At 49.3% G+C, this 11,107-nt stretch overlaps 1 protein-coding gene across 1 annotated transcript in view; it reads right to left on the bottom strand.

Annotated features, from left to right (window-relative positions):
• Window positions 1–4,876: 4,876 nt before the first annotated feature.
• LOC129713054 (annexin A7-like) overlaps window positions 4,877–11,107 on the bottom strand; it is a 60,548-nt gene continuing 54,317 nt past the window's right edge. The window contains exons 11-13 of the mRNA XM_055661933.1: window positions 7,517–7,592; window positions 6,107–6,219; window positions 4,877–5,256 (exon numbers count right to left, since the gene is read on the bottom strand). Coding sequence (XP_055517908.1) covers window positions 5,134–5,256; window positions 6,107–6,219; window positions 7,517–7,592 — 312 coding nt within the window. The 3' untranslated portion in view covers window positions 4,877–5,133. The remainder of the gene's footprint in view (window positions 5,257–6,106; window positions 6,220–7,516; window positions 7,593–11,107) is intronic.

The raw sequence follows: 11,107 nt of genomic DNA, 5'->3' as shown, positions 1-11,107 counted from the left end.
TCACAGGGAGAACATGCAAACTCCATTCAGACAGCACCTGTAGTCAAGATCGAACCCGGGTCCCTGGCCTTGTAAGGCAGCGACTCTACTGCTGCGCCACCCAGTGTAGATAACGTTGCAAATGTTGAATGAAAGGCCATCCCCTCGTGAAGAAGTCAATGATATTAAGGGACGTATTAACTGGAGTCCAGCTCCCTTTCAACGCTACACATAAATCACCATTATCCCTGCCCAATGCATTCAGTCGCTAAATGCTCGCTGGGTGTAACATGCCCTTCTGCAAGCCTCTTTCAGTTCTGTCAATCGCTTTTGTGCAAGTCTGAAATAAAAACAAACCGCTAGAAGCTGGAAGATCAGTCAGACACAGAGGGAGAGGTTGAGCCAGCTCCGACTGGGGCGCAGGAGGGTGGTTATAAAGGTGTATTAGATCATGAGAGGAATAGATCAGGTAGCCACACAGTCCCTTGCCCTGAGTACGGGAATGGAGAACCATAGGTTTAAGGTGATGGGGGAAAGAGTTAATAGGAGCCTGGAGGGGTAACTTGTTTACACAACGGATGTTGGACGAATGGACGAGCTGCCGGAGGAGATAGTTGAGGCTGGGACTATTGCAACGTGTGGGAAATATTTAGACAGGTACATGGATAGGCCAGGTTTAGAGGGATATGGGCCAAATGTAGGCAGTTGGGACTCGTATAGATGGGACAGGTTGGTCGGTGTGGGTAAGTTGGGCCGAAGGGCCTGTTTACACGCTGTATGAAACATTCCCTTTGTCCCATGGAAGGCTGCTACAAAAAAATCATTCTTCTTTCAGGTCAAAAACCCTTCATTAAAACTGAGAAAACCCAAGAGCTGTCGTAACTGATTAATATGTTTATTATGTTTAAGAAGGAACTGCAGATGCTCGAAAATTGAAGGTCGACAAAAGTGCTGGAGAAACTCAGCGGGTGAGGCAGCATCTACGGAGCGAAGGAAAAAAACAAACTGTTTCTCCCTCTTTCCTCTCCCTTTCCCAGCTCTCCCACAGCCCACTGTTTCCGCATCTTACTTTCTTTTTCCCGCCCACCCCCCCCCATCAGTCTGAAGAAGGGTCTTGACCCGAAACGTCGCCTTTTTCCTTTGCTTCATAGATGCTGCTTCACCCACTGAGTTTCTCCAGCATTTTGTCTACAATAGGTTTATTATAGTCTTCTGAGGCCTTGCCCTTTGGTGCTAGACTCTTGTGGAAATATCCTCTCCGCATCCACTCCTCAATGTAAAGGGCCTGTCCCACTTAGGCGACTTTTTAGGCGAGTGCAGGAGATCGTCACATGTTCGCTGGTGAATCTCCTTCATGGTCGCGAGGATTTCCCGCATTTTGGGAACTAGTCGCGGCCTCAGTATTGTCGGAGCAAATTTTTCAAAATGTTTTCAAAATTTTCTGCGACCAAAAATTAGTCGCCATGGAGTAAATCGATAATCCTGTAGTGGTAGGCGCAGTTATAGTGGGGTCGCCATGTAGTTACGGGTAGTCCAGGTAGTTTTAGTTAATCGCCTTTGCTGACCGGGCATTTTTTTGTAATCAGAACCAAGAAAAATGGACCAGTAATGTTAAATGTCCGCCGAACTTCACAGCTGTGTATCCCTGGCTTATTAAAAGTTGTCTGGATTCTTAATAGCCCTGTCCCACAGTGCTTTTCCAAGAGCTCTCCTGAGTTAAAAAAATCAGACTGATGGTAAGCACGGGGAATGAACGTAGAGGGTACGTCGGAGCTCGGGGACGTCTCTTAACATCAACGGCAGGTTCTCGGGAAGATTCGCTAACGGCAGGTAAGCACGAGAAGACTCGTGAAGATTTTTTAACACGATGAAAAATGTCCACGAGAACCCCGGGTACCGACTAACGGCCATTACCGTTCACAGGGTCACAGGGGGAACATGCAAACTCCGTTCAGACAGCATCCATAGTCAAGATCGAACCCGGGTCCCTGGTCTTGTAAGGCAGCGACTCTACCGCTGCACCACCCAGTGTAGATAACGTTGCAAATGTTGAATGATAGACCATCCACTCGTGAAGAAGTCAATGATATTAAGGGACGTATTAACTGGAGTCCAGCTCCCTTTCAACGCTACACATAAATCACCATTATCCCTGCCCAATGCATTCAGTCGCTAAATACTCGCTGGGTGTAACATGTCCTTCTGCAAGCCTCTTTCAGTTCTGTCAATCGCTTTCGTGCAAGTCTGAAATAAAAACAAACTGCTAGAAGCTGGAAGATCAGGCAGACACAGAGGGAGAGGTTGAGCCAGCTCCGACTGGGGCGCAGGAGAGGGAAGTTATAAAGGTGTATTAGATCATGGGAGGAATAGATCGGGTAGACACACAGTGTCTTGCCCAGAGTAAGGGAATGGAGAACCAGAGGGCATAGGTAATTCTATGTCATTCTCTGGGTGATCTGGTCAAGAAGCAAACAAAACAATTTATTAATATTATATATTTTTATTTTATGTGTAAATAATGGCAAAACACACCAAGAATCAAACTACAGAAACCACCAGAATTCACCATCCTTCTCATTATCGCACCGTTTACAGCCGTTCCATGTTTTACCAATATTGCGTTTTTTCTACACATGCATAATTGTCACTGTGAACTGTGTGCCTGATTATATAGCAGGGCATCAATTCAATACACCTGGACAATGGTAGCGGCCACAACACACACTCTACACATTTAACCACAGCTCAATTAAAACTCTACCAAACGATGGCACCAGAAACGTCACAAGTGAGTTATGGAAACACATAAATATTAATCGGTTGAAAGAAAAAATATTAATTCATGGCAAATTTGATGATTGGGTCCAGAATTGAAGCTGTGAGCTAATTTCACCAAAGGGGTGCTGGAAGTCACCAACAAAGTGCAGAGACAACATTTATCTTTCTAGACTACAAATATTTTAAAAAAAGTTAATTTTCTTTTTCAAGGCACAAAGCACGCATTGCATATACTGTGGCTACACTTTAGCAGAGGAATATATGGCTTTGGATATAATTCATCGAATGATGTCTATGTCAAGGGGGAGTGTGTGCAGCTTAGACCCTGGCTGTAGGAGTCTGGGAAAGTGTGACCCCATCTCACTGTCAAATAGCCACTCTTGGCGGTTGTGGTGACAGGACGGTGTCTATAGACAGGGCTCACCCTCTCACAAGCAGCATTTAGGGTTGGCACGGTGGCGCAGTGGTAGAGTTGCTGCCTTACAGCGCTGGAGAGCTGGGTCCGATCCCGACTACGGAGTTTGTGCGTTCTCCCCGTAACCGCGTGGGTTTTCCCCAGAGTTTCCTCCAACACTCCAAAGACGTATGTGCAGGTTAATTTGCTTTGGTGAAAAAAAATGTAAATTGTCCCCTCGAAGGATCACTGAGCAGCAGGGCCCGTTTCTGCGCTGTATCTCTAAACTAAACAGTAAGATCACCCTGGAGGGAGAAACCCAGGAATTATTTGGGGCAGAACAGCAGCAACTTTTCACTGTTCAGGTATTAGGGACACACAAGTGTCCAGGTAACTAAGCAGTGACTCCGAGCACAGGTTTAACGCACACCTCGGCCAGAATCCCGGCTACAATCACCATTCCTCAACACAGGACCAGAAAACATTGCTTTTCATGAGGACCATTCAAAACCATCTCACTTTCAACATCAAGCGCGGACTACACTGGGCAAAAAGCAGAAACAAGACTTCATTGTGTGAGAACGTTGAAACAAAGAACTGCAGATGCTGGTTTATACCAAAGATAGACACAAAGTGCTGGGGTAACTCAGCGGGTCAGGCAGCATCTCTGGAGAAAAAGGATTGGAGACGTTTCGGGGAGAAAGAGGAGATCCTTCTTCAGACATGCTCTCCACAGATGCTGCCTGACCCACTGAGTCTTGCGTCCTATTCAGGACGGTCGATGACAGCGATGTCAACATCTGAAACATGGAAGATGGACATGAAAGAAGAAGAATACTAACGATGATTAATGATGGCTCTTGCACAGGTAGTGAGTGGAGCTGAATGCCAGATTTAGCATGATCAACAAAGACCACGGAATGATTGAAATCTCCAGTGAGATTAGTTGCTCCAAGGCACAGTTGTAGACAGATCGTGTTCAAGAAGGAACTGCAGATGCTGGAAAATCGAAGGTAGACAAAAATGCGGGAGAAACTCAGCGGGTACGGCAGCATCTATGGAGCGAAGGAAATAGGCAACGTTTCGGCACGAAACGTTGCCTATTTCCTTCGCTCCATAGATGCTGCCGTACCCGCTGAGTTTCTCCTGTAGATTGATCATCTCCTGGCAACTTCCTCGCTGTATTCCAGGGACAGAGAAGATCTACGAGGATGTTGAGGGTCTGAGTTATAGGGAGAGGTTGAGTCGGCTGCGACTCTATTCCTTAGAGCGCAGGAGGATGAGGGGTGATCTTATAGAGGTGTATAAGATCATGAGATGAATCGATCGGGTAGACGCACAGAGTCACTTGCCCAGAGTAGGTAAATCAAGGAGCAGATGACATAGGTTTTTAAGGAAAAGATAGGAATCTGAGGGGTAACCTTTTCACACAAAGGGTGGTGGGTGTATGGAACAAGCTGCCACAGGAGGTAGTTGAGGCAGGGACTATCCCAACATTTAAGAAACAGTTAGACAGGTATATGGATAGGACAGGTTTGGAGGGATATGGACCAAATGCAGGCAGGTGGGACTAGTGTAGATTGGACATGTGGGCAAGTTGGGCTGAAGGGCCTGTTTCCAGGCTGTACAACAATGAATCTATGAGTATGGCATTACAGAAGCAGATATTATTCTTGAATTAACAATCAGGGGGTTGGCAGCTGATTGTTGGGGGGGGGGGGGGGGGGGGGGGAGGGGAGGGGGGGAACTGGTGGGAGGACCCCTTCCTCAAGGGGGGGGGGGGGGGGGGGGGGGGGGGGGGTAGAGGCTGACAACCAGCACTGCGATTGTAACCTTGTGTGGCTCTGGTTTGACCCCAGTATCGATCTATTGAAGCATACAATGGCAAAAAGGAATATCGTCTGGTTGTCGTTCAGGTAACGGATTGTAGAGAGAGCAGGCAGCCACAGGGAGGTGGAGCGTGGGGAGAGAGGGAGGGAGGGCTAGTTGCCGATGATGGACACCAGCATGCGCTTGTAGTCCCCACTGGTGTCACTCTCCACCATCGTACGCAGGGTCTTCTGGTACTTCTCCCAAAACGCCTGCTTGATCTGAACAAGGTCGATCTGTGGGGACAGAGGAGAATCAGCATTACCACAACAGGCGAGTTCAGAGAGACAGCGTGGAAACGAGCCCCGTGGCCCAGCCAGTCCGTGCCGTCCAGCGATCACCCATTCACACTATGTGTAGGAAGGAACTGCAGGTGCTGGTTGACACCAAGGATAGATACAAAACGCTGGAGTAACTCTGCGGGTCAGGCAGCATCTGTGGGGAAAAGGAATGACTGACGTTTTGGGTCGAGATCTTCAGACCTTCTACAGTGTCACTGAGCGCAAAGGTCAGCTACCCACGTTCTCCACAGATGCTGAGTTACTCCAGCACTTTGTGTCCGGTGTTGGGCCGGTGATGGTTTCTATGCCGAATCTTTACACTAAAAACTATACTAAATGTCCACAATCACAGACGCCTAACTATTTGCACTATAAAAAAAACTTTTAGCGATACAGCGCAGAAACAGGCCCTTTAGCCCACCGTGTCCGCGCTGACCAGAGTTCCCCGTACACTAGCACGGTGCCACACACACACACGAGGGACAATTTACAATTATTACCAAAGCCAAATTAGCCAACAAACCTGTGCGTCTTTCGAGTGTGGAAGTAAACCGGAGCACCCAGGGAACACCCACGCGGTCACAGGGAGAACGGGCAAACTCTGTACAGACAGCACACGTAGTCAGGACCAAACCCGGGCAGCGACCGGATGGTGGACAAACGCCGTATGGTGTCGGCCAGTTACAGGACAGAGGGGCCAAGATGAGGGGGAGTGTTGGGTTTCAGTGAGGAGTGGGGTGGGGGCAAGGAGGCAGATGTGGGGGATAGCGGAGAGGGGAGACGGGTGAACCCGCCGAGTGCCTACCTCACTGCGGGTGACAATGACCCGGATGAGCGTAGAGTCGCTGGTACCCGCTCCCTTCATCGCCTTGTACAACTTCTCAGCAAAGAATGTGGGCCGGTTCGCCACACACTGCACTGCAGGCCAGACGTGGGGAGAGAGAGTGTTAGACACAGCAGCAGCAGCAGCAGCAAACACGGCAACTTCAACACGGGCACCGCAGGAGGGGAGAGGTGGAATGTGGAGAGGGATTAGAGAGGAGGGGGGAAGAGTGGGGAGTGCAGGGTGGGGGGGGGTTAGTGAGGGGTGGGGGAGAGGGTGGGAGGGGGAGCAGGGAGCAGGGGGGGGGTAGTGGCGATGGGGAATGGGGTGGAGCAGGGTGGGAGGGGGAGCAGGGAGGGGAGCGGTTGGGTGGGTTGGGGGGTGGGGAGGGGGTTTAGCGGGTCCAGGGGGTGGGACGAGGCAGAGGGAGCTGGTTAATAGCAAGGGGGGGGGGGGGGGGAGAATGAGGTGGGAAGGGAGATCAGGGGGAGGGGGGAGAGGTGGAGAGAGGATGGTTGTGAAGGGAGAGGGGGGAGCATGGTGAGGGGAGGGGGCAGTGGGGTGGTGAGGTGGGTTATGATGTGGAGAGGGGCTGAGTTGAATGAGAGGGGTTGGGTGGGCTGCATTATGATGGGGAGGGGGGGGGAGGGGGAGTGTGGTGGAATTTCGGGTTAGGATGGGGAGGGGGATGCGGAGGGTGTGTGGTTGGGGCAAGGAGCGGGCATTCGCCACGTGAAGGGTCTGTGTTGTGCGGCGTAGCTGGGATTGGGGGAGGGGTGAGGGTGAGGATGGGATGGGAGAAGGGTAGTTGGTGGTGTGGGTGTGGGAGGGGTGGGGTGGGTGGGGGAGGGGTGGTGTGGGTGAGGGGTGGGGTGGGGGAGGTGTGTCCCTCTGGTGAGGGAGGTGTGGGTGGGGGGGGGGGGGTGGATGTAGATGGGGGAGGGGTGGTGTGGTGGGGGATGGCCTCCAACTTGGGGGTGCATCTCTCCATTCAGCCACTGTGGGGGAGGGAACCTTCTTACCTTCCCATGAGGGGTGGGGGGATGGGGTTGGTGGTGTGGGTGGGGGAGGGGTGGTGTGGGTGAGGGGTGAGGGTGGGGGACATGGGTGTGTGGGTGAGGGAGGTGTGGGTGCTTTGAGCGGCTGATCTTGGCTCACCTCCAAGCCTGCCTCCCCCCCACACTGGACCCCATCATTTTGCCTACCGGACCAACAGGTCTACAGAGGAGGCCATATCGTCGGCCCTACACTCTGGCCCAGACCCACCTGGGTAGGGGTGTGGTGTGGGGGGGGTAGGGGTGGTGTGGGTGGGGTAGGGGTGGTGTGGGTGGGGTAGGGGTGGTGTGGGGGGGGGGGGTGGGGAGTAGTGGGGGAGCGAGGTGCTGATCATACCGATGGCGTGCATCCCATCACGGACGTCCCCTGAGAACTCCCGGTCGATGGCCTTGAGCAGCTCACGTTTGGCCATCTGTGGAGGAAGCAAAACCAAAACCGTGAGTTACAAGGCTCACGCCACAGCTCAGCTCACACGGGGAGACGGCCGCTGTGAGACACACACACACACAAAGCAGCGTCTGCTGGAGAACTAGTGTCAGAATGGTTACTGCACAGGAGGCCATTCGATCTATCTAGTCATCGAGTGATGCAGTGTGGAAACAGGCCCAACTTGCCCACACCTGCCAACATGTCCCAGCGACACTTGTCCCACTTGCCCGCTTTTGGTCCATATCCCTCCAAACCTGTCCTCTCTCCATGTACCTGCCAAACTGTTTCTAAAATGTTCAATTAGTCACTACCTCAACTACCTCCTCTGGCAGCTTGTTCCATACACCACCACCCTTTGTGTGAAAAACGTTACCTCTCAGATTCCTATTAAATCTTTTCCACTTTACCTTAAACCTATGTCCTCTGGTCCTAGATTCCCCTACTCTGGGCAAGAGACATCTACCAAATCTATTCATGATTGTATACACCTCTCTAAAACTCCCCTCATCCTCCTGCGCTCCAAGGAATAGAGTCACAGCCTACTGATTGTGGATGATCAGCCATGATCACATTGAATGGCGGTGCTGGCTCGAAGGGTCGAATGGCCCACTCCTGCACCTATTATCGATTGTCAACCTCTCCCTATAGCTCACACCCTCGAGTCCTGGCAACATCTTCAATGTATCCTTTCCAGCTTGACAATATCTTTCCTATAACACGGTGCCCAGAACTGAATACAATATTCTAAATGCGGTCTCACCAACGTCTTATACAACTGCAACATGACCTCCCAACTTCTATACTCAATACTCTGACTGATGAAGGCCAATGTACCAAATGCACTTTTGACCACCTTATCTACCTGCGACTCGACCTTCAAAGAACCATGATCCCTATGCTCTACAACACTACCCAGAGGCCTACCATTAACTGTATAGGTTCTGCCCATGTTAGACCTCACAAAAATGCAACAGGTAACATTTCTCTGTATTAAATTCCATCAACCATTCTTTTGCCCACCTTGTCGTCGATCCAGATCCTGCTGCAATCTTTCACAACCATCTTCACTATCTGCAAAACCACTCACTTTTGCATCATCAGCAAACTTGCTAATCTTGCCCTGTATGTTCACATCCAAATCATTGATGTAGATGACAAACAGTAACGGGCCCAGCACCGAACCCTTAGGCACACCACTAGTCACAGTCCTCCAATCTGAGAAGCAACCTTCCACCATCACCCTCTGCTTCCTTCCATGGAGCCAATTTGCTATCCATTCAGCAATCTCTCCTTGGATCCCATGAGATCTAACCTTCCAGAGCAGCCTACCATGTGGGACCTTGTTGAATGCTTTGCTGAAGTCAATACCTGTATATACCCTATTGCCCTGCCCTTATCGAGCTTTTTGGTCAGGTCTTCAAAAAACTCAATCAGATTTGTGAGACACGACCTCCCACATACAAAACCATGCTGACTATCCCTAATCAGCCCTTGCCCATCCAAATGCCTGTATATCCTATCCCTCAGAATACTCTCCAGTAACTTACCAACTACAGATGTTAAGCTCACCGGCCTCTTGTTCCCAGCATTTTCCCTGCAGCCCTTCTTGAATAGAGGCACAACATTTGCCACCGTCCAGTCTTCCGGCACCTCTCCTGTATTCAAAGACGACTCGTAGATTTCAACCAGGGCTCCGGCAATTTCCTCTCTAGTTTCCCACAATGTCCTTGGATATATCTGATCAGGTCCTGGAGATTTGTCTACCATACACGATATCTGCCAGCGCTATCTCCTGGCCCCTTTTTGTCCTTCTGATTTACTGTTTAGTCTGCTCCTTAGTTTCCGAAACTCCTCCAGGGATGCACTTGATCCCACCCGTCCCTTGCGTCCTTATTATTCTTGACCAATGCCTCCGTTTCCCTCGTCAGCCAAGCTTCTTGACATTTGCCAGCCTTGCCCTTCACTCTAACAGGGATGTGGATATCTTGAGATCATGTCAGCACAATTTTAAAGACATCCCATGGCGGATATTCCATTCCCCTCAAACAACCTGTCCCAATCAACTTGAGTGAGACTTTCTCTCATACCTTCAAGAGAAGGTCAGCTGTGCTGTGATCTACCAGCGCAACTCAAGCTCCATCCACCAGCTCCCATCACTGGGTACATTTACCATATAGAGTCCTACAGCACGGAAACAGGCCCTTCGGTCCAACTCGCCCATGTCGACCAAGATGCCCCATCTAATCTAATCCCATGTATCTGTCAGAAGAAGGGTCTCGACCTGAAACATCACCTATTTCTTTTCTCCAAAGATGCTGCCTGACCCGCTGAGTTACTCCAGCACTTTGTATCTATCTTTGGTTTAAACCAGCATCTGCAGTTCTTTTCTACATAAACTCACACACACACACACATATATTTACACCAAAACACATAAATACACACACATATATGCATACACACACACACACATACATACACGCACACACATATATACATACACATATATACACACACACACAATCCATTCCGATTGGACATCTGTGAGCATTGGGCATTGTGTGAGGCCTGTTTTTTTTTTAACATTTTGAAATTGGAGGGGGGGGGGGGGGGGGGGAGAGAAGGATTTCATTAAAAAATGTGTACATAAACACGACCAAATTTAATCAGGAGTGGATACTTGGAATGAAAAGTGAAATCTCTACCGAAATGGAAAAAAATCACGGCGTTTCTGCGTGTGGTGTTGGCGTAGCAACGAATCAAAGGCTGGCACCCACAAGACAGGCAAAAACACACACACTCACACACAGTTTTAAATATAGATAGAAACACACACACACACACACACACACACACATATATATATATATTATAGATAGATATATCTATATAATTAAAAGTCTAAACTTGACCACTTCCTGTTTGCACTGTATATTGATTTTAGAAAAAACGCTATCACTTATGGCTGTGATCTTTGGCCATCTTACTCAGTCCCCCTCCAGCTGTCAGGGCCAGAGGATTTTTCCATCAATGAACAATAAAAGACTTATTAATGTTTAAAAAATGTTGAGATACTCTCTCCTGTCAATCATGCCATGAAGGTGGGAGGGGGGAGGGACTATAAAACCCGGAAGTGTGGACGTGCCTCAGTCTTTGCAAGATGGGGGAGCGAGAGGTCACAACTCTAAGTCTGAGCTGTGAATAACACTGAACACATGTCTACTAAACTGTGAGTGTGGTTTTACTGACCCATGAGTGCCCTAAATGTGGTTTGAAAATGAAGTTTGAAAATGAAAATGTTGTTTGTTTGAAACTATGGTTGGTTTGAAAATGAAATTATGGTTTGAAAATCTATATAATTATTAAAAGTCTAATCTTGACCACTTCTTGTTTGCGCTGTATATTGAGCTTAGAAAAAATGAAGTTGGTGGTCTTGCACCCTGCTCGAAGTGGCATGAAACTACACATGAATTTGGTGGCTTTGAACCCTGCTCAAAG

The sequence above is a fragment of the Leucoraja erinacea genome, chromosome 34 (assembly GCF_028641065.1).
Source record: "Leucoraja erinacea ecotype New England chromosome 34, Leri_hhj_1, whole genome shotgun sequence".
NCBI classification, from domain to species: domain Eukaryota; kingdom Metazoa; phylum Chordata; class Chondrichthyes; order Rajiformes; family Rajidae; genus Leucoraja; species Leucoraja erinaceus.
This window is presented reverse-complemented; position numbering and strand designations above follow the sequence as displayed.